The sequence below is a fragment of the Mangifera indica genome, chromosome 8 (assembly GCF_011075055.1).
Source record: "Mangifera indica cultivar Alphonso chromosome 8, CATAS_Mindica_2.1, whole genome shotgun sequence".
NCBI lineage: Eukaryota > Viridiplantae > Streptophyta > Magnoliopsida > Sapindales > Anacardiaceae > Mangifera > Mangifera indica.
This window is the reverse complement of record NC_058144.1, coordinates 10,975,469-10,996,938: the sequence shown is the minus strand read 5'-3', so window position 1 is coordinate 10,996,938 and position 21,470 is coordinate 10,975,469. Positions and strand designations below refer to the sequence as shown.

At 33.8% G+C, this 21,470-nt stretch overlaps 4 protein-coding genes across 6 annotated transcripts; 3 read left to right on the top strand and 1 right to left on the bottom strand.

Moving 5' to 3' along the window:
- The first annotated feature begins 5,124 nt into the window (after positions 1 to 5,124).
- LOC123223743 (ATP-dependent Clp protease proteolytic subunit 4, chloroplastic-like) lies at positions 5,125 to 8,421 on the top strand. Its single transcript, XM_044647085.1, has 3 exons — positions 5,125 to 5,647; positions 5,920 to 6,421; positions 8,067 to 8,421. Exons 1-2 carry the CDS (start codon positions 5,259 to 5,261, stop codon positions 6,401 to 6,403), a joined length of 873 nt encoding a protein of 290 aa, XP_044503020.1. The 5' UTR covers positions 5,125 to 5,258; the 3' UTR covers positions 6,404 to 6,421; positions 8,067 to 8,421.
- A 123-nt stretch (positions 8,422 to 8,544) lies between these two features.
- LOC123223742 (putative pentatricopeptide repeat-containing protein At1g31840) lies at positions 8,545 to 12,851 on the top strand. Of its 3 annotated transcripts, none has more exons than XM_044647082.1 (2): positions 8,545 to 11,711; positions 11,876 to 12,851. In XM_044647082.1, the coding sequence occupies exon 1, from the start codon at positions 9,191 to 9,193 to the stop codon at positions 11,603 to 11,605; it is 2,415 nt and encodes an 804-aa protein (XP_044503017.1). In that variant the 5' UTR covers positions 8,545 to 9,190; the 3' UTR covers positions 11,606 to 11,711; positions 11,876 to 12,851. The 3 variants fall into 3 exon arrangements, with proteins under 3 accessions (XP_044503017.1, XP_044503016.1, XP_044503019.1); XM_044647081.1 differs by having other exon boundaries at positions 8,545 to 12,121; positions 12,391 to 12,851; XM_044647084.1 differs by having other exon boundaries at positions 8,545 to 12,121; positions 12,316 to 12,851.
- A 1,886-nt stretch (positions 12,852 to 14,737) lies between these two features.
- Positions 14,738 to 17,080, top strand: LOC123223974 (protein CYCLOPS-like). Its single transcript, XM_044647464.1, has 8 exons — positions 14,738 to 14,764; positions 14,864 to 14,916; positions 15,059 to 15,756; positions 15,888 to 15,931; positions 16,033 to 16,078; positions 16,183 to 16,231; positions 16,351 to 16,479; positions 16,596 to 17,080. Exons 1-8 carry the CDS (start codon positions 14,738 to 14,740, stop codon positions 16,717 to 16,719), a joined length of 1,170 nt encoding a protein of 389 aa, XP_044503399.1. The 3' UTR covers positions 16,720 to 17,080.
- A 375-nt stretch (positions 17,081 to 17,455) lies between these two features.
- On the bottom strand, positions 17,456 to 20,230 carry LOC123222310. Its single transcript, XM_044644997.1, has 5 exons — positions 19,852 to 20,230; positions 19,636 to 19,766; positions 19,280 to 19,405; positions 18,956 to 19,083; positions 17,456 to 17,981 (listed from the first exon to the last, which is right to left on the bottom strand). Exons 1-5 carry the CDS (start codon positions 20,060 to 20,062, stop codon positions 17,717 to 17,719), a joined length of 861 nt encoding a protein of 286 aa, XP_044500932.1. The 5' UTR covers positions 20,063 to 20,230; the 3' UTR covers positions 17,456 to 17,716.
- Positions 20,231 to 21,470: the final 1,240 nt, after the last annotated feature.

Genomic DNA, 21,470 nt, shown 5'->3' with positions numbered 1-21,470 from the left:
CTTCATCTTTTACAAAAACAATCTAGTTTTTATCTCTAATGAAGGGGGAGAAGAGAAATAAGGTCATAAAAGGGAAAGAAAGCTAGAGAAAACTCGTCGAAAAATGTAAAACCTAATAAAAGAAAATGTGATTTTTTTAAAGTTTAATTTTTTTAAGAGAAGAAAATTGTTAATTTTTTAAACTTAAACGGAAAAATAAATAATATTTTATTATTTTTAATATATTACTAGTTAAATAATGATTTTATCCTTAAAACTAATTATTTCTATTAATTTTAATATTTTATAAATAACTATTTGAGTTTTTAATACTTAATAGATACTATTTTTAATTTGTAATAAACCTTGGGTGGCAAAGGCTTTTAGCCTTATTTTATTATAACATGTAAGATTAAATTATTTAACTGATATTGTAATGCTTTCTTCTTATTATAATAATACTTAACACTTTTAAACTCGAGAGTTTTCTGTCACAAATTGAACTTAATTAATTATAAAGTTTCAGCTCTTTTAAGATTATAATATTTTGATAATTCTCCATACATGTTACTACTGAAAATAGCCAATCTTTTCGAAAGGTTGATTTTTTTTTAAATTTAACACGATAATAAAAGTGAAATTATTTAATGGAACAATCATATGTACACGTGAACAACGTGTAAATATCAATTAGACTATTGATGTACCTGCCTCTCTCTGCTAATTTAAATATTTTCTTTCCAAATTACGAAAAAAATTAATGCGTGTTACTGTAAATAAATTAAGGGGGAGAAAAAGGCGGGTGGCCACGTGGCAACAAAAGATGCAAACCGTTTCATTAGAAATGGAGTTGTGGAAGAGAGAGAAATTGAATGATTGCACATGCATGGTGTTTTTCATTTGATTGAAGACGAAAAGGAGTTTTGGACAAAGGCTGAGAGAGATGTGAGATGAGGTCACGCGTTTTCAGTTTTCAATATCGGCAAACAGAGATGGGCCCCCCCTCTTATTATCCTGTGGATTGATTGATTGATTCATGGCATGTGCTCCCCGCGTGACACAGTTTCGGTGAGGTCTCAATTTTTCTTGTTTTACCAAATTGCCCACGTCTGTTTATAATAGCCGAAAAGCTTGTTCTAACTGAAGCAGTAAAATCTCAAAATTATCTTTTTATTTTTAAAAAATTTAAAAATTTTTAATTAATTAAATTATGTTTAAAATATTAATTAATATTAAAAAAAAATCATTATTTAATTAAAAAAAATTTAAAAACTAAATTTTAATTATACTTTTTCTCTTCAATTTTAAAATCTCACATTTTCTCAAATTTTTCTTCAAAATTTAAAATATGACAATTTTTCCTCTAAATTTTTCTCTCTATCTATCTAGCAATAGATTTCTTCTCAATACTCGGTCGACCTTCACTCCCTCTTCTCCGTTAACGCTCCTCCTTCTTCTCTCTTTTTTTGTAAGATAGAGACAATGGTCTTTGTCTCCGACAAAGAAGAAGGAGCACCAACGAAGAAGGAGGGAAGACTAATCGATGACTGAAAAGAAATCAATCACTAGAGAGAATGAAAGAAAACCTATGAGAGAAATTATCATTTTTTAAACTATGTGTGGGGTAAATATTAGATTTTTAAATTAAAAGAAGAAAATATGATAAAACTTTAAATTTTTTAATTTTTTATTAAATAAAAATTTTATTCTTAACTTTAATAAAATTTAAGTCATAAATAAATATTTAAATTTTTAAATATTAAAAATAAATATTTAAATTTTCATCGTACCTCGAATGAAAACAAGGCTTTTGATATTTTATAATTTGATTTTGTGGAGGGTATAAAATACGTACAACTAAACGGAAAACAACCTTTTATTGGAAGGTTGATTGATTGATTCAGCATTATTTAAAACTTGTACTCATCGTTTTCCTCCCAGAGAAATTGGGCATTTGAATTCACATAATCACCTGCTAATGATGCCTAAAATTTCCCATCATCGACAGTTGTTTGTGTAGCAGCAGAATCAGAATGGGCCTGGGCTTCCTCCCTTTTAAGACAAAAACAACCGCCGAAAACGCAAAAGCCCCCGTACATACAACTATCTATGCAATCACCGTTGGATTTACAATCCCGCAAGAAGTCCACATTTTCTCCCACCACCATTGTGAATGACATTGACATGCCTGCCAAAAATTAAAAAAGAAATTAATAAATTTATTCATATAAATTATAATTATAATATTTAATTCGATAATTTTAAAATAAAAAATATAAATAATTATATCATCAAATTACAAATTTATAAAATTTATTTATTCTGGTGATTTCATAAGTAATGTAATATAAGAGTGCGAGACTGACAAGATGAAACAATCAAGGAAAGAAGGAAAGCCGACTTCAACAGAGCCTTTTCCATTTTGTTTTTGACAAAGGGATTTGAGAAAAATGAAATGAGACAAAATTTTACTGCATTGGGACAATTTATTAAGATAGGAAGGAAGAGGGTAGATTAGATGAAGAATTAATTATCATTAAACAAATAACTAATAAGGATATTTGCGTTTCATTTATTATTTTCGTTTCTGGTTTTAATGAGGACATTGAATTATATCATTTATATTATTATATAGGTCAAGTTATAATTGTAACCGAATTTATTTTTTCAATTAAGAATTTACGTTTTAACTATTATGTTGAATTACCTTATAATAATTATCAAAATTCTTAATTTACTTGATTCAATAATTATAAGATTAATTATTCAATTAGAAAAAAACTTACAACTCGTATCCCTTTTTAGAGGGTATCCTCAGGCAGACAACTCGTCCATTTTTAATTCAAAATTTGGGATGCAAATTACGAACAGATATAATCTTTAATATTCATATGAAAAATGATAAAACTTTAATTCATATATCAAATAATATATTTCATCTTAATACAACTCTAAAAGAATAATACAAATTTTTTTCATTTATATATAAATCTCGAATTAATATCCTCATGATTACCCATTTGAAATTGAAACTGTCAAATTAATATATTGTATGAAGAAAAAGAACTATACATATTTTTACTTTTACCTCAACAAAAATTCAACATGCTTTATTAAGATACCATAAATTATAGTTATCAATGTTTTATAATATATGATATGTATCTTATGATACGATATGTTACAAATAAAAAATAATACGTATCATGAGATGTATCGTAATTAATAAGATATAATATATGTATCATAAGATACGTATCATATGATATGATATGTATTACCGATATAAATCAATACACTCTTTAGAGAAAATGATGATGTTGTAGAGGTGTACATGAGAAATTTTAAATTTTTATAAGTATTCATGATATTTTTTAAAATAATGATATGTCTATTATATTATTATATTATTTTATTTTTTAAAAATTTTATTATATAATACAATATAATACTAAATATATAATACCTAAAATTAGATTTTTGATGTATGATTTGACATAATTATACCCCAAGTACAATTAACATCGATGCCTACATTTTCTTTATGTTGATATTGTTTCTTCAGAATAATAGGCTTGGGCCAAATCATGGGCCCAGTCTCGGGATGGAGCTGATCCACTGATACAAAAGTCCAAGAACACAAATGCTTGGGCCTGCTGGACATGTCTTAATTAAACAATCAGCATCGAAGGACAACCCAGCAAATTTTGGAGATCATTTTGACCTTGATTTATGTTTAGGATCTGCTAAATTCACTTGACATTTATTTTTCACTAACAAAAACACCCTAAATACTGACCTCTGTTATTCACAAGATCAAGACATCCTTGAAACTTTGGATGCAAAAATCAACTTAATTAACAAACAGGAGTGAGCCAAGATTTAATTGTTATATTTATGAATTAATAAAATATATAAAAATTGTACATAAATCCCGTATACCAAATCCTATACCTAAGCCTAATACTTCCCAAAGGCCCAAAACAAATATGGGAACAATGTAGAGGTTAAAAGAATTATAAAAACATTTTACTTTTTTTTTTTAGACTTGGGATAAAAGTAATATTACCCACGTTAATAAACACATATATTCTAATTAAAATAGGGTTTTATTTTTGGCCAAAAAACTTTTTTCCACCCAAGGTTTGGTGAAATCCTAAACTTATATTTGTTAATTTTTAAAAACTTAAATACTCACTATTCTATTTAAATTCATTATTAGAGTTAAGGATAAAAATGTTATTTAACTGAAAATATTAAAAAGATTAAAAATTTATCATATTTTCTCCTATTAGTTTAAAAATCTAACAATTTTTTTTTTCTTAAAGTTTGAAAAGTGGCCATTTCCCCTTAGGGTTTTGTTCGATCACTAGAGATGGTGAACTTTGTTGTCTTCGCTGCACCCTCACTAATACGTTCTTTGGTTGCCGTTTCCTAATCTCTTCACACATTTTCGGTGAAGAAAATCACACTTTTTGTGTTTGGGTTGGCTTTGTCCTCTCTTTGCTAGCAACACGTCTGGTGAATCGTAGATGCTGGAAACATATGAGAGAGAGATTGGAACATGTTTGGGTTATCTTTTTCCTGCCTTCACCAGTAATAGGTCTAGTGAAGAAAATCACAAAAGTTGAAAATGTGTGATTTTCTTCATTGGAAACGTGCAAGCTTTCGTTTTGGAGTGATTTCTTCACCGGTCCAGACTTGATTTTCGACCACTCCATTAATTGGAAACATGTAGGAGAGATGGCCAACTGGAACACCCCTCTAGCAAGTAAACGATGTTTCATCCTCGCATGTCAAAAAGTGAAAGTTAAGGTTGGGGGCAAAAGATAAAGTTTTATTTTATTTGGGGCGTTGCTAAAGTCCAAATTGAATAGTTAAAAACCCTAAAAATTGAGACTTGAGAAAAATTGTTAGTTTTTAAGATTTAAGGGAAAAAATGAGATAATATTTTATTTTTTTAATATCATTAGTTAAATAATAATTTTACCCCTAAAATTAATGAATTTTGTTAACTTTAACAACATATAGGTGGGCTTTTTAATTTTTAAAACTTAACAAGCGAAAGGTGAAATCACAATAAACCCTGGGTAGGAACAGCTATTGGCCTTTCTCTTTTCGTAATTTAGACCCGAGCCAACCTGTCGGATAAATCCTTACTCGGGTGGGTCGAATCTGATCCTTTTGTACCTGTGCCTCAGCAGAAGCTTTCACAGTTCGGAGTCGTCGTCTTCAATTTACTTTACCCAAGTTTTTCTTCAAGTATCTGAGGTTAAAGCATGGACGTGCTCTCACTTTCTTCGCCGTTGACTTCTCAGTTCCCTTTCGTTTCTAAATTCAATTCCTCACTTCGCTCCAATTCCTTGCCTCACTCTTTCAAACCCATTTCTTCTTTTAAAACCCCTAAATTAACCGCCAAAACCCCAGCACTTCAACAGAAACATCAAAATGTTTATTTATCTTCTGCTCCCCAGACCCCCGCCACCGCTATGCGAGGCGCCGAGTCCGACGCTATGAGCCTCCTCCTCAAGGAGAGAATTGTCTTTTTGGGCAACCAAATCGACGATTTCGTCGCTGATGCCATTATTAGTCAGCTCTTGTTACTTGATGCTCAAGACCCCACCAAAGATATCAGACTTTTCATCAATTCTCCTGGCGGCTCTCTTAGGTAAAATTTTCGTAACTGGGGGAATTTTTTTTGGAAAATGTGTTCGATATTCTAAGGTTTTAAGATTTTTATCTTCATTAAACTCCTTAGAAAACAAATAGTTTGTTATAATTTTTAGGATTGCATTCAAAAATTGTTCTTTTGAAACAACGTTATAACTCATTTCGTTTCCGTTAAATTTCTAATGTTCTTGTTTTTCAAAACGAAAATTTGTATTTAGATTCTATTTTGAAGATGCCCTTGATATATTTATTTTGGTTTCTGTGTGGCAGTGCTACAATGGCTATATATGATGTGGTGCAGCTGGTGAGAGCTGACGTGTCCACAGTTACCCTTGGCATTGCAGCATCAACTGCTTCGATAATTCTTGGTGGTGGCACCAAAGGCAAGCGCCTTGCAATGCCCAACACAAGAATTATGATTCATCAGCCTCTTGGAGGGGCTAGTGGGCAGGCAATTGATGTGGAAATTCAAGCTAAAGAAATTATGCATAACAAGAATAATATTACGAGAATTATATCTGGTTTCACTGGCCGTCCTTTTGAACAAGTGCAAAAGGAGATTGATAGGGATCGATATATGTCCCCAATTGAAGCAGTTGAGTATGGAATAATTGATGGAGTTATTGATAGAGATAGCATCATTCCTTTGGTGCCTGTGCCAGATAAGGTCAAACCAAACTTCAATTATGAGGAAATTAGTAAAGATCCGAGGAAATACTTGACTCCAGATGTTCCTGATGATGAGATTTACTAGCATGGAATGTGTTTAGTGGTATGACAAATTTTCAATCATTTTTTTTTTATGTGCATTTGCTCTACAATTGATGCATTATTCTAATTTGCTTTGTGCTTTACCTAATTTGTTGGAATGAGCATTAAGTAGATGATGCTAATTTCTGCCCCCAAGTTCTAGTTGTACCAGCTATATGCATTCATAATTTTTTTAGAGCAAGTTATTCACTGTGAATTGTTAATGAAAACCTGGGAAACATACCATGTACTTCTTAAAAGTGTCGTAATGTTTTGATGCGTAAGACAGTTTTGAATGAACGGGTTCTCATATACCCACAATTTTAGTTTTTGATGTCAGGTTGTGATATATGGTCATAACATCTACTTATATGTGAACTTGTCTCGACAAATTCTGTATCAAGGTTGAGATGTTATTAATTTATTTCTATAAAGGAAGAGGTTATGGCAGCAGTTATGAAAGTACTGGATATATTTCTCTGCTCTGCACCTATGTTCTGTTTCCAAATTTCTCCGGGTGGCAAGTGGCCCTTATCCATTTTGATGCGGTCATCTCCTAACTTCAGTTTAATATGTGATCATCGGAAACTGAACTTTCAGAAATTAACAGAAAGTTGTCTGAATCTTAATGTAACATGCATGAGCTCATATCTCTAATTAAAATCACCTTCTGGGCGCAGTGGGTTGTTTAGAGTGTCAAATTCCTGACAGTTTCGTCTCCTGGCTGCACTGTCTTTTAATTCTAAAGCTGGCTGTGGGAATGGTTTCAGCTGTTCTGGCACAATTTTCTCATATAAATGCAACCTTTATTTACTGAATTTGTTTTTTGAAGATTGTTTATTCATGTTTTACTGTTGGAAGAAGTTAGTGAAGTATTTCCCTTCTAAAAACCTAGAAATTGTTGCCCATGGTACTGCCTATAATGGAGAAATACTGGGGCATATCACCTTGCTTTGTTTGTACTGAAAATGTAGCTCATTTTGTAATTTCTTCATAAATTCTTGAGGACTAAAGCAAAGCCGTTATTTGTGAGGCTTTTACTGTCTCTCAAAACAACATGTTGAGTTTGCAATTTCCATTTACTCTTATCTATTTTCTCAGTCTTACTATCCACAAAGCTACTTCATAGTGACAAATTTCCTAGATAAGATGTTGCTGCTTTATTCATTGGCTATAAAGTTTGAAGCTAGAATCATGATCCATGCAGCTAATGGCATAATACTAGTGTCTATGCTCAATAAGCTCGTAAAAGTTACAAGTACCTAATCAGCATCTCATCTTTACTATGTTATATTTTGTAATGCTATTTGGGCTAAAATTATGATTGAAAAACAATGGATTAGTAGCGTCCACATAGTCTAACAATTATCATTTTAAAACCTAGAAGTCCTATGCCTTAGAACTAAGATGGTGATGAAGTCAGATGTTTGAAAACAATTTGCCTGTCAAGATATAGTTGGAAGAGGGAGGAAGTGACGTTATTTTGACTATTTTCTGTTATTTGGAAGAATTTCAGTTTTGTTGGTGGTTTTTTCCATGTAAACAACCTTGTATGAGTTCATAAATCTTTGGGCTTTTTCCCTGTACTGTTGTTATGATGTTGTCACTTATTTTGAATTTCTTGAAAATGCGTGAGAAAAAGTTCTTTTCCTTTTTTTTCCCTGCAGGTATTTAAATCAATCGGTGGATCCTTCGGCTGGCTGTTGGCTCATGTATTCCTTGCAAATCTGGGTGAATGGTAATTGGCTCTCCCAAAATTTTGCCGGGGTGACATAGTGCAGACTTTGGAAGCAATGCTCAGTTACAAGAGCATGGTTTATGATCTTCCAGTTATATCAAAATAGATTGTCTGAGAAAAGCTTTGCACTTATCTTTGTCTCACGCCATGGAAGTCATTTATTCAAATATTTTTGCCTGCACTGCTTAATAGACTTTTGTTTTTTTAGGGAAATTTTTATGCCGGATCTATTTGTTCTGTAGAATTTGGTCATGGCTTACATCTCACTGGGGAAATTTTTCTAACTCAAATCCACACTCGACAATGGTATCAATATTTATAGGCTAACAATTTTGAAGTGTCACTTTTATTTTCACCCGGACTTTGATGTGAAAAATTCCTCCCATGTGGTAGATGATGGTTGGTTGATTAGATAAAATTGTGGTCATCAATCCATTTAGCACCAACGGTGAACGTGTTTACTTAGGAGACCATAAAAAATTAAATTCAATAAATCAACAGGAAATACTGTTACCCTTTTAACATTGGCTCCAATGGGATGAAAAAAAGATGATAGTAGGGTTTGGGGGTAATTCCCTTGACTTACTAGTTGACAACTATTAATCCCAATTTGTTATTCTAAATTGGAAAAGCCGGCTTAACATGCACGTACACTAAATTTATGAATTTTTTCATCTTTATAATTTTGAAAAAGCACAAAATTTCTATACGAGGCCTAAAATGTACAAGATTGCACTATAGAAAACCCTAAACCCTAATCCGGAGCCACCCATATTAAAAAAAAAAAAATCAAAATACATGAATGAATTTACCCCAAAAAATCCTCAAATTTGTAAAATAATTTAAAGAAGGGGACAAATCTCGCTTGATATAAAACTCCAGAAAGGCCCAATAATACAGTATAAAAAAACAGGAGACAATTCTATTGGTGCTTAGCGCGAAGAGAAGGCTTTGGTTATAAAGAAGCAGAAGCTCAGAATCCTTCGAATATTTGGTTTCCCATGTGTTTGCTTGAAGCCCCTAAAGCAGAGTGGTCTCTGACAATAAACGGAAATGCTCAGAGATGCTCGCTTCATGCTCTCTAAGGTACCCTTGTGCAGAAACCTGTTGATTCCCGTTTGTTTTACTATTATAAAGTATTACTCCTTTAAAAACAATTCAGCACAGCCTTCCTCAAATTTGCAATTACTCCCCAACCACGTTAAACCGGTTGTAGTAAACCTGCTGAAGTCTCATCCCAGCTTTCTCAGCTTCCCCCTGACTGTGCCTTCCTTCTGTTCACTTATTCACATGTTGCTGCAACACCGTAATTTCGATGTTGCCTCGCAAGTTTTTGACAGAATGGTCACTCAATTTGGGAACAAATATGACTTCTTTCATGTGTTTTGTGATGGTCTCAATGATTTTGATACGAACCCAGGTGCTTGTTATGGCTTCTTGATTGAAAACTATTGTAGAAATGGTCTGGTTGGTGAGTCTGTTAAGACTTTTGCTTATGTTTGTGAAAAGGGTATTTGTGTATCCCCTGATGTGGTGCAGAGAATGCTGGGATGTTTGGTTGATTTAAAGTCTGTCGACGTTCTTGTTGATAACTATTATAAGTTATGTAGAGCAATGAGAGGGAAGAACTTTTGTGTGTATGAGTTTGTGATGGATAGTTTTTTAAAGAGGGGTGAAATTGAAAATGGCTTGAATTTTCAAGGAAAGATAATTCAGAGAGGTTTTGTGCCTAATATTGTTGCTTGCAATAAAATTTTGAAATGTCTTTGCCTAGACAATCAGGTTAGAATTGCTTCTAATTTATTTGAGATACTATTAACAGTTGGTCCAAAGCCAAATGTTGTGACATTTAGCACTTTGATTAATGCATATTGTAAGGAGATGGAATTGGATAAAGCGTTTGAGCTTTATAATGTCATGATAGAGAGGGGTGTGGTGCCTGATTTAATTATCTATGGTATTCTTATTGATGGCCTTTTGAAGGCAGGTAGATTGAAGGAGGGGCATGATTTTTTGTTGATGGTTTTAGATAAAGGTATAAAGTTGGATGTGGTTCTTTTCAGCTCAGTTATGGCCGCGTACGTTAGAAATGGAGATTTTGGAAGGGTATTGCAGGTGTATAGTAGAATGTTGAACGAAGGGATTTCACCTAATGTTGTTACTTACAGTGTTCTTATTAATGGGTTGTGTCAACAGCATAGGGTTGCTGAGGCTTATGGGGTATTCGGTCTAATTGTAAAACGAGGTTTGGAGCCATCTCTGTTAACTTGTAGTAGTCTCATTAATGGCTTTTGCAAATCAGGAAGATTGAGAGATGGGTTTTGTTTATATGGAAGTATGATAAAGAATGGCCTTAAATGTGATGTTGTCGTTTATAGTTTGCTTACAAATGGCCTTTGCAAACAAGGGTTGATGGGTGATGCTCTTAGATTCTTCTTTCAGGCAATAGGTGGGGGTTTATATCCAAATATCTATATATTTAACATATTAATTGATGGTTTCTGTAGATTGACGCAAACAAGAGAAGCTGTGAAGTTGGTCATGTTGATGGGGATGTATCATATAACACCAGATATAGTTACTTATACTACGCTTATTAGAGAGACTGCTAACCGAGGAAGATTGGATGAGGCTCTATCATTTTTCTTCCAAATCCTGAAGAAGGGTTTATCACCAGATGTTGTAGCATATTCTGCTCTCATTGATGTGGTTTGCAAGCAGAAAAATTCCACTGCTGGTCTGCAGATTTTTGAGCTGATGAAAATAAATCAATTAGAACCTGATATCACGATATATAATGTTCTCATATATAACCTTTTGAAAGAATGCCAATTAGATGCTGCATTGAAACTTTTTAAACAAATTGCTGATAAAGGTCTAGAACCTGATATCATAACATACAATTCAATGATTTGTGGTTACTGCTCATTGGGAAGGTTGGATGAGGCAATTCAGCTGTTTGAAAAGCTGGCATGTAAAAATATCAAACCCAGTGCTATTACTTTTACTATACTGATTGATGCTTTCTGCAAAGAAGGTAGAATTGATGATGCAATGCTGATGTTCTCTAAAATGTTGGAAAAGGGTCCTGAACCAAATGTGATCACATATAGCTGTTTGATTGATGGTTATTTCAAATCCCAAAACATGAAAGGTGCCTTTGAGCTTTATGAAGAGATGCTTGAACGCAATATCTCTCCGAATATTGTTAGTTATAGCATCCTCATTGATGGTCTCTGCAAGAACGGACTTATGCAGGATGCGTTGTATGTATTTCATTGTGCTTTAGATTCTCAGTTATTGCCTGACATGGTTACTTATGCAATCCTGATTCATGGTTATTGTGAGGCTGGGAGACTTACTGAAGCCAAGCAACTGTATGGCCATATGGTGAGAAACCGAATCATGCCTGACCATATGTTGCTAAGCACACTCACCCAGCATAATCTTCGAGAAATTGTGAAATGATAGATCTTTGGTTAACTAAAGCATGCTGGAGGAGATCTCTTGTTTCATGGTTCACCAACTTCTTGGACCATGGTGAGCGGTTATGTATCCTGCATCTTCAGAATAGGTAAATGATGTGAAGTGATGTGATGGACATCATAGTTGTTTTGAATTTTTTTACTTCATTATATGTTATCCGATCTAAATATAGAAAACATGAATTCATGTATGAAATGTGAAATGAGAAGGGTTTTGGAAGAAATTCTCGCCCACTGCTTCATTTTTCAACAGGAAACTATCTAATGAAGCATGTTTTATGGCCAAGCAATAGATGTGGTTCCAAACTTGAGAATCATCCATGAAGAGAATAATCTCACAATCATCATTTGACTTTTTAACTGGTTGATGATTTGAACAAGTCCACCAAGATTTTGAGGGATTGCTCATTGTTACCTGTCTCCAACTGAAGCAGTTCAACATGGAATATCGATAGAGAGATGGCATTTTTTCTCTGGTTACTTCCTGTTCCAGAAAAGGGTATGCTGATTTCACAGTATATCTTTTGTGCATATTTGCATTATATTGTAATTAAGAATCACACTCAACTTTTCAAAAGAATCATTAGAATGAGCATTCAGAAGATGATACTGGCCAAAGTATCTATGTTAGACTTATTGTATACCAAGTCTTCTGTTCATTCCATTTCCTTACTGTGAACTATATTGTTTCAGAAAATTCTTAAGTATCATTTGAATCGAATATACTCTCCTTGAACCTATGAGAAAATGTTATACTCATACTGTTAGGACCAATGTATATGTGAAATGGAGAGGAAGAAAGAAAGCTATGAAGACAGGTGGCCAAACCTTGGAGACAACAAGTGGCACACATCCAGCAGGGGAGCATGCGGCAGACAGCCATGAAGAATTTGTAGACAAGCAGCCAAATCAGGGGACCAGTGGGATATCCATTGTTGAGGTGGTGGCGCAGGATAAGATAGGCAGTTATGGAGAGAAAAATGAAGAAAAGGCCTGGGAGAAGGATGAGCAGCAGAAAAAGAAAGTAGTATAGAAGGAAAAAAGGGAGAGTTCCAGCCTCTGGAATGCTGGATAGAATGGTTGTTACTGAGTTCATGTGTGTTTCCTGAATTTATGTTATTTTCTTTGTAGAAAATGCAATATTAAACCGGAGAACTCTTATTGCATTCTGGAATATCATTTCAATACAATCAACCTTTTACAAATATAGTTCTGGTGTTTGAATACAATTTATTGCAATACAACAGTAGCAGAATGCAACCACTCCAGGTTTCTTGCTCCAGCAGCAGCCAAACAGCAGAGAACAGCATCCAGGAGAGCTAACCCAGTGCTCTAATATACATACATTATGAGATTTTCATGAGCAAAATCATCTTGTTGAATATCCAGGTCCAGTCATGAATCAAAACCTGTTTCCAAGTTGACCTAAAATTACAAGTCTTGTTGGCTTTATTTAATCTAAGTCTCTAATAAAGCTGATTGTTGAAAGTCATTACTATACAATGTAACAAACAAGTAAGAGGCAACAATTTGAATTATATTTTAAAATAATGTGAAAATTTAAGAAAAAGGTAGTGGGTATGTAAGAATTCAAGGAGATAAAAACAGAGTCAAACAGTAAAATAAATACAAAAAGTAATGAAATTAATATTAGATGTCTCATTATTTGATTGTATCAGCATAAAGTAGTTATAAACATTGCCGGCCAACATTAGTGATTCAGTGGAATTATGCAATGATTAAATATAAAAAAATTTAATCATTTCAAAAAAAAATAATTTTGTCTTCCCAATTAAAAAAATTTAACATATGGACCTGTTATCCCTTTATTTATTTATTTTGACCATGATTAATTAAACATTAATGATGAAATTTGGTGATTGAGAAATAATTAATAAACAATTAAGGTGTTTAACGACTACAATTTTCTTATAGAATCTAAATGTCAAAATTAAGGGTCTAGTTGATGCACTAATTCTGCCGTCAATTTCCAAGGGTTGAAATCCTCAGAATTTTGCAGAAAAAGACAAATATACACTTTATAGAATCAAAACAGAAACCTGAAAAATTCATGCCTGCTAGATGCTTAATATTGTACTAAATTATGAGAACACGCGTATAACCATTCTTAGTACTATAATGCTTAATTAAAGGTGAACTGAAAGAAGATTGATTTTGCAGCTTCATTTTCAAGCTCTCTGTGATTTTGTTTTGGGAAAATGGGTGGTTTTTAGAGATCAAGTTTAGTTTTTTAAAGTGACAGATGGTTCAGAGGAGTGAGGGGAAGAAGGGTTTAAAGGAGGCTGAGGGAAGAGGGTTTTCAGATTTGTATAGGAATGCAAGTGAGGAAATGTTTTTGAAGTCGTTGATGGAGACTGCCATTGGAATGCCTGCTCCAAATATGGAAATGTTAGGGTTTAAAAATCTTTCTCAGACTTCAAGAAGTGACAGTGAAGAGCTATTCAAAAGCTGGCTCACTAATGGAGAGGCAAGTTGCTGTGTAAATCTTTTTTATTGATTTGAGTTCTTATAATGTAGCAATATTATAGCATGTACGTTAGTTTATGCTTTTTTGATTGAATTGCTTTTGGTTCTATTGGTACTATTTCAGAATCATGGTCACAATTCATCAAGCATAGCACATCGAACAAGACAGGCATCAAGAAGGTGAGTAGATTCAAGAAATAATCCTGCAATCTTTGGGAAACGATTGAGCCAAAAAAAAAAGAAACAAAATTCTTAAGTTGATTTGACAATCAAATGAGTCATCTTTACCAGATTTCCTTCAAGAATTGATCATAAATTTCTCTCTTCAGAATGTCATGCAACTTACTTTAATGGCTGTTTTTTTGTAACGATTCCAGGGTATCCACAGAGCTAAACAGTTTGTCTAATCACCAACATGGAGCCATGCTACAGAAGAAAAAAGGCAATGATGTCTTATATTCACAGAACAATCCTTTTGGTGAAGAAATCGCCGGCGACCTCAATCAACATTCAATGAGGTGCCCATCACTTGATTCTAATATCTATTCTTTTAGTTTCAGTGATTATTATTTGCATTAATGTGTGTTATGAAAAAAGTCATCACATTTTGTCTCCATATTCACCAGGAATGCTGTGGAGAGAGGACTCCAGGCTAGTAATTTATATTTAGCCGAGGTTTGTTCATATTGAATTGTTGGGAAAAATCTATTTGTATCTGTTCAAGATCTTCTGATGCATCTCTACTTTTGTGCAGGCCTGGTTTCATAGTTCTCAGCCAATGACAAGAAGTCGATCCTCTGAATTGCAGTATCATTGTTACCCTTAAAATGCTTATAAAATTCATATCCTTCTCTTGAGATCATTGAAATAAGCAAAATTTCTTTCTTTAATTCTCTTTTTCACCTCAATTTTTGTATTGCTTGACTCAATATGAATGCTCTTTCTGTAGGAGGAGATATGCTGCCATGCAAACAACTCAAAAAACACTAGGTGTGGAAGCTATGCACAATGCTTTGCGGTATGGCCCCAACGAAATGAAGGAAGAATTTTCAAATCCAAATAATTTCACTGATCTTCCTATGTGTGAGACTCCCAATCAAATAGGCTCATTTGCGTCTTCATCCAATTCATCCTCATCTACATTCAACATGCTGCAAACGGGTACTATAGATCAAGTATCCTCTATTGTAAGCATGCTAAAGGGTACCATAGAACACAAGAAACTCAGCAATCAGATTGAGAAAGAAGCTGTTGAAGAAAGCTCAAATGGGGTTTATCATCCAGCTCAAGAAGCTACAGTTCATACTAGTTTTAGTGAAGGACATGTGAATCAAATTCATGAAATGCCAGGAACTTTTCAAGAATTGTCTGCTGGCCAAGTGAAGAATCCTGCAGTTTTACAAGGAATTCAAGGATCTTTGGAGATTGACTTTGAAGGTTTTGTAAATCCAACACATACAATTCACATGAGCACAGTTTCTCGGGAACCTTCACAGAGTGAATCTTCTGCTGTTGCACCATTAATCTCATCTGGTTTTGAAGTATGTGATGGTCTTAGCAACTCCTGTCAAACTCTAAGCATCTGTGAAAGCTCAAGGAGACAAGCTGAAAATTCTAGAAGCATGGATAATGGCTCCAGAGCAAAAGGTACATTGTTTACTTATTGATGTTTAAATTCCTTTTGTTCACTTACGCACATTCATTCTTTGTTCTTAACTATTCTTGCAACATGATGAAGATATCATAAATTTCTATAGTATATTCTTTTCAAACTGCAGATATCCGAGGACGAATAATTGACAATTTGAAAGATGACAGGAAGGTATTCGCCACCCTCGGATGTTGAGAACAATTTTTCTTAAAACTTGCAAGATTTTACTGATTTCCAGTTTGCTTTAATGGTTGTTTCGAAATGTTTACTAGAGGGGAGAACTAATTCAATGTGGATCTATGACTTCAGCTGGTTCAGGTAATAAATTATGCTTAGACTTCACTAGTATCTATTTGAAAATTAAGAAAAAACTGTACTAGCTATAAGATGAAACATGTCTCTAACCAACCAGAACTATGCAGCAGACAAAGGAGATCCCACAAAAAGGCGTAGGGTTGAGCGGTCGAGAAAGTATGTAAAACATCCCAAAACTTGAGGAGATTTCTCCTACTTGCATTAAGATTTGTTCTTCAATGCTCCAAAGTTTTTTTATTTTTTATTTTTTACTTATATTCAATGGTTTGATGTAGGATGGCAGAGGCAAAGGAAAGGAATTTGACACCAGCAATTCCATCTGATATGCAGTCAGTTCTGAAAAGGTGTGAAAATCTTGAAAAGGAAGTACGATCGCTCAAACTTAACCTGTCTTTCATGAACAGGTAATAAAAAAGAAATTGAACTTGGCTTATTTAGAAAACTTCATACAATATTTTAACTAAATAGTCAAACAATACATTCTAGTTCATAAACCAAGTGTTGCACTGTAAAATTCCAGGAAGGATTCTGAACAGACCAAACAGATAGAAGAACTTCAGAAGCAAAACAAAGATTTGGTAGATGAAAAGAGGCGTCTCCTGGGAGAGATCGAGCGGATCATCTCAGAAACGGGAAAGATGTAGAACTGATTTATATTAGTCACTTTTCCAGCTCTTGGTATGTTTTGGCAACAAGAAAATTATTGGTAACAATGTCAAAGGTCCTAAAGATCCACTTCAGGCACCAATTGAGAATCAGCATGCAATTGAGTAAGCAGACGAAAGATTGGAGGCCTTCCCGTGATGTACGTATCTGTAGAGGCAGAGTGACTTGCTTGGTATACACATGTAAAGAAAGCCCATATGGGTAGTAATCCAATTTCTAACTTTGGTTATGGTAGAAATTGAGAAGATTAAACTGTACTATTGATTTTAATAGCAAGTTCAAACTCCAATTTGTTGGGAAATTCATATCTCAACAGGAGAAAGTTTTGGTGCTCCTGCAGCCAACAAGCATCTATAAATTTGTTCCAAAATCTCTTCCTCTTGGTGATTAAAGAGTAAAAGACAGTATGCTGTAAAAGCCATTTGATTTCATGTATCAGGAAACAGTTTTCTGCAGAATCAAAATGTAGCCACCCAGCTGTTTTCTTGCAAGTAAAATTACAATTTTTGGGAACACAGACAGTGAGATAATGAAATCACTTCAGCAAACTGATTGTAGAAGCGTGGTCTGAAATGTTCAAATCTTACTTCTCTTCCTGCATTTTGCCTCAACCCATATCAAATTATAAAATTGCATCAACCCTACGTGAACCATAGGAAAATGAGAAGCTGTAATCAATCTGACTATATATACATTAAATAAAAACATTTTGGCTTGTCAACTCTCAACTTATCAAATGCTTAATTGTAATGTATCTTATATTACATTGGCTGTTTCATAACACAAATCTCGTATACACAGATTTCCCTTTTCATCTCAGCTACATTTTCTTCATTTAGTCTAGGTATTTAACCAAAGTATGTTGCACAAGGAATGTTACATACTGCAACCTTTTGAATCTGCAGTACTCTGGCCTTCGGCAGGAGGAAGAGTTAGAAGCACTAGTAAAAGAGAATGCTCCCTAGGAAATTAAACCTATAGAAGACCAAGCCATTTTCCGTAACAGATGGCCAACCAGCCCATTACTAGCAAGTATACTACAAGAAAACAAGCACGCTTAAAGAAGACAGTATAAAAGGCCTGAGCTAGCATCCAAGATTTAATATTTTGTAGAATTCTAACAATGCTGATGGTGATCAACGGAGTTAAGAAACCGGAAAAAACACCAATTATTGTCTCCCACCTCCAATACTTGGCTTTTCTGTTGTGAGTAAACCAAAGTTGTATGATCTTTGTGGACCTGATGACAGACAACCACACACAAAAAAAAACAACAGCGGCACTGAATTAGATAAAGATTTAATTTAAAAATCACAAACATGCAGTTCATTTGAATACAGTAACTTGACATTTTCCCTTCCTGCTTACCCTGCTGAATTTGAAATTTTGTCATGGAGACATAGAGACATGCAGAAAAGGATTTATCGCTAGTTCTATATCTGCTCTAATAGTTCAATGTATGATTAGTTCAATTTGGTAAAATCAACATTACACACACTGATTTTACCAAGACAGATGGTCTAGGCAAAAATCGTGACTTCTACTTCGCAAATCATGCAAGACATTAAGAAAGACTAAACGAATGATCATCTATTAGGGACCTCCTTCCCTAAGCACAAATTAATCTCATAAAACAGAAAGTAGACAAATAAATAGATCTGGCAACAAGAGGAGCCAGTCCTTCACTAGGCCAAAACTCCCGATTTTTATTTCCCTCAATTCTTTCTTGATGTCTTTACTCTTCTTCTTTCTCCTTTCTATAGTCTCCTATTTTATTTCAGTTCCCTTTTTCTCTCAATTCTCCTTAATTCTTTACTTGTAAGTTTTATTCTTTGTTGTGACTCCTACACTTGTAACTTACAACCTTTAATTCTTCATTTGTGACCCATGCAGCCAGTTGGTGGCCTAACCTCATCAGTTAACCAAAAAAGGAGAATTGGTAAGAAAAGATGTCAAAAGCATGGAGCTCCCAAATTTTTCTATCCTCTCATTCATTTGAGGAAACATTATGCACCAAAGCTAACAGGGAAGGTTTTCTTACTTTTAGTCTCTTTATTTTAACAAAAGATCATTATAAAACAACTAGAGCCTAGCCACATACCAAAATGAATCACAAACAAGGTCAACCATATGCCTAAAATGCACCAAAGCCAGATAAAAAGCAAATAAGAAGGGCAACTATTGTACGGCTAATAATAAAGCATATTTACTCACAGGATAGAATATCGTCTAAACATCTCAATTGCAGATGGTTCTTTTTCCTGGCAACTGAAGAAACCATCACGATATAAGCTCACCTTGGAAATGTCAGATGTATACCAGCAGTCATAAGTCTCATTTACCTAAGAAAAAGAAAAAATACAGAAACCATACATAAACATTCACTCCTGTAAATTAAAAAAAAAGACGAGAATCTGAAACATATCAGCATGTATCCATCTCAACCATCTAACCAACTGAGAAATTCTTTAACGAACCTTCAACTCAATTACTTATAGAAGTTAAATTGGGTAGACCTCAAGTTTTCACAATCCCTACCTTAAACTTATCTTTGGTCAACCATGCAGCACCAAAATTTGGCCTGCAATTAAGTGGAAGAGCCTCATTCGGAGCCTCTGCCAAAGCAAATCTTACTTGACCCCCAGAGTGATCAATATATTCCACCTGAAATTGTTAAATCCCACAAATATAATCAACCAAAGAGACATAAAAAAAAAAATTCTATTCCTCGTTCCAATTCCTATAACCGTAAAAACTACACGTAAAATAAGCACATATACATGTTGAAGAAGCAAGCTGAACTTGTAATTTGTGACCACACTAAAGTTGCACGTTTTCTTGAAAGAATTATAATGATCAAAACCAATAAATTTAATCAAAGCTCAGGCATTTACCTTGAACACAGAAGCCCAGTAATAATCATACCGACATCGAAATTTACTCCTTTCAAAAGGGTAAAACACACGCTTCGCTTTATAATTCAACACTCCAAGCTCACAAACCTTAGATGACCTTATATCAACGCCTGAACAAATTTTATCAACCAGAAAAAAAATTATTCAGATAATCAATATTAAAACCTAAATAAATAAACAAATATATGAACTTACCACTAGAGACTATCTTGCACTGAGACTGAACAAAAATGGAACTGGAAGCCGACAATTCCCCCAAAAAAATTACGACGAGGCCGATCGAGAAAGACAAGAAAAAGAAAAGAAAGATTGGAAAAACGAGGGCTAAAATCAACCGAAACAGTATATATTTTAAACTTTTCTTAGTGGACTGAGTGTGAGAGTGGGGAATTTGAACGGAATCCATACGTGAAATTAATGGAAATTAAGGATGAAATGGAGACACCGGAATCATTTATCCGGTGATTGTTGAAATGGTTTTGGGAGGAAGAAGATATTTCTTTTGAGAGCAGCCAAATTTTCGATTTCCACTTTTACTAGCATTTTAAATCGCCTATTAATTGATTACGTTGTCAGGTGCGTCATCTTCCTCCTCGCCCATATCCTCGTGACCTTTGTTTTAAATTTAAAAATGGCAATTCCATGGTAGTTGGGTTTCTTTTGAATATATGGATGCTCTGAGGGGTATTTTAAAATTTTTCCTTCCTCTATTCTTCTCTGCCTTGTGACCTTGGTTAAACCGTCGTTAGTTATCTTAGGGTTAAAAGACTTACCCCCACCTAAGGGTTGGTGTGTCCTTGTAACTCCCACAAGTTAAATTTAAAAAATTTAAATGTTTAATTTAAATATTTATTATTATTATAAGAGGTAAAATCATTATTTAGATAATTTATATAAAAAATTTATCTCATTTTTTTATTTTAATTTAAAAAACTCATATTTTACCCTTAACTTAGTTTTAAAAAGTTAATTTTTTTAGGTTTGCAAAATTAACATTGCCCCCCCTTTTTAAGGTTTCATATTTACACTTCGCTACCCCCCAAATTTTTTTACTCTTATAACCCCTTCTCTTATCCGGTTTGCCGCTCCCTTTTCAATGCCATTCTTTGTTTTGTCAGCACCTTCTCACTCCTGAATCAATAGACGAACAACGAAGGCTAAACACAAAGCCATTATCGACTAAATTAGTGTGAAATGCATGACTTAGGGTTTTGGCTTCGTCTTTGATTCATTGGTCGATTTGATGAATCAGTGCTCTCCTTTGCTTCGATTCGACAAATTGGAGGAAGGAGATGGTCACGCAATCATTGGCCACAACAGGAGAGGTCAACAATGACGGGTAATTGATGAATTTCTATTAAATTTTATGCTAGATAAGAGACAAATGGAAAGAATATGAAGGAAAATGCCATGATGGCCCGATCATGATAGAGGATGATGCTAGAGATGGAGAGAGAATGACATCAACAACCATATGGAAATCGAAGTTGAAGAAAGGGTGAAAATGAAATTTTTCATAAGGTTAGGGCAGTTGTAAATAAAAAAACGAAATGTTGCAACCCAAGACATGGGGGGAGGGGTGTGAAGTTAGTTTTTAAATTTAAAAAATATGAAGTTAGAGAGAAAAAACTAATTTTCAAAATTAACGTTAGAAAATAAGATAATTTTTTTTAAATGAATTCTATAAATGATGTTTTTATCTCTGACAGTAATAACAAAATTTAATAAATGAATAAGTATTTAAATTTTTAAAATTAACAGTTAAAAGTTTGGGGATGCTTAAACCTTGGGTGGGAATAACTCTTTAGCCATAT

Coding starts and splice junctions, on each gene's coding strand:
- LOC123223974 (XM_044647464.1), top strand. CDS start 14,738: ATGCTGTGGAGAGAGGACTCCAGGCTA. Junction 16,232..16,350: donor AGGGTTGAGCGGTCGAGAAA/GTATGTAAAACA, acceptor GGTTTGATGTAG/GATGGCAGAGGCAAAGGAAA. Junction 16,480..16,595: donor AACCTGTCTTTCATGAACAG/GTAATAAAAAAG, acceptor GTAAAATTCCAG/GAAGGATTCTGAACAGACCA.
- LOC123223742 (XM_044647082.1), top strand. CDS start 9,191: ATGCTCAGAGATGCTCGCTTCATGCTCTCTAAGGTACCCTTGTGCAGA.
- LOC123222310 (XM_044644997.1), bottom strand. CDS start 20,062: ATGGATTCCGTTCAAATTCCCCACTCTCACACTCAGTCCACTAAGAAA. Junction 19,084..19,279: donor TGACCAAAGATAAGTTTAAG/GTAGGGATTGTG, acceptor TCTTTTTCTTAG/GTAAATGAGACTTATGACTG. Junction 17,982..18,955: donor TTTAGACGATATTCTATCCT/GTGAGTAAATAT, acceptor GTCTGTCATCAG/GTCCACAAAGATCATACAAC.
- LOC123223743 (XM_044647085.1), top strand. CDS start 5,259: ATGGACGTGCTCTCACTTTCTTCGCCGTTGACTTCTCAGTTCCCTTTC. Junction 5,648..5,919: donor TCTCCTGGCGGCTCTCTTAG/GTAAAATTTTCG, acceptor TCTGTGTGGCAG/TGCTACAATGGCTATATATG.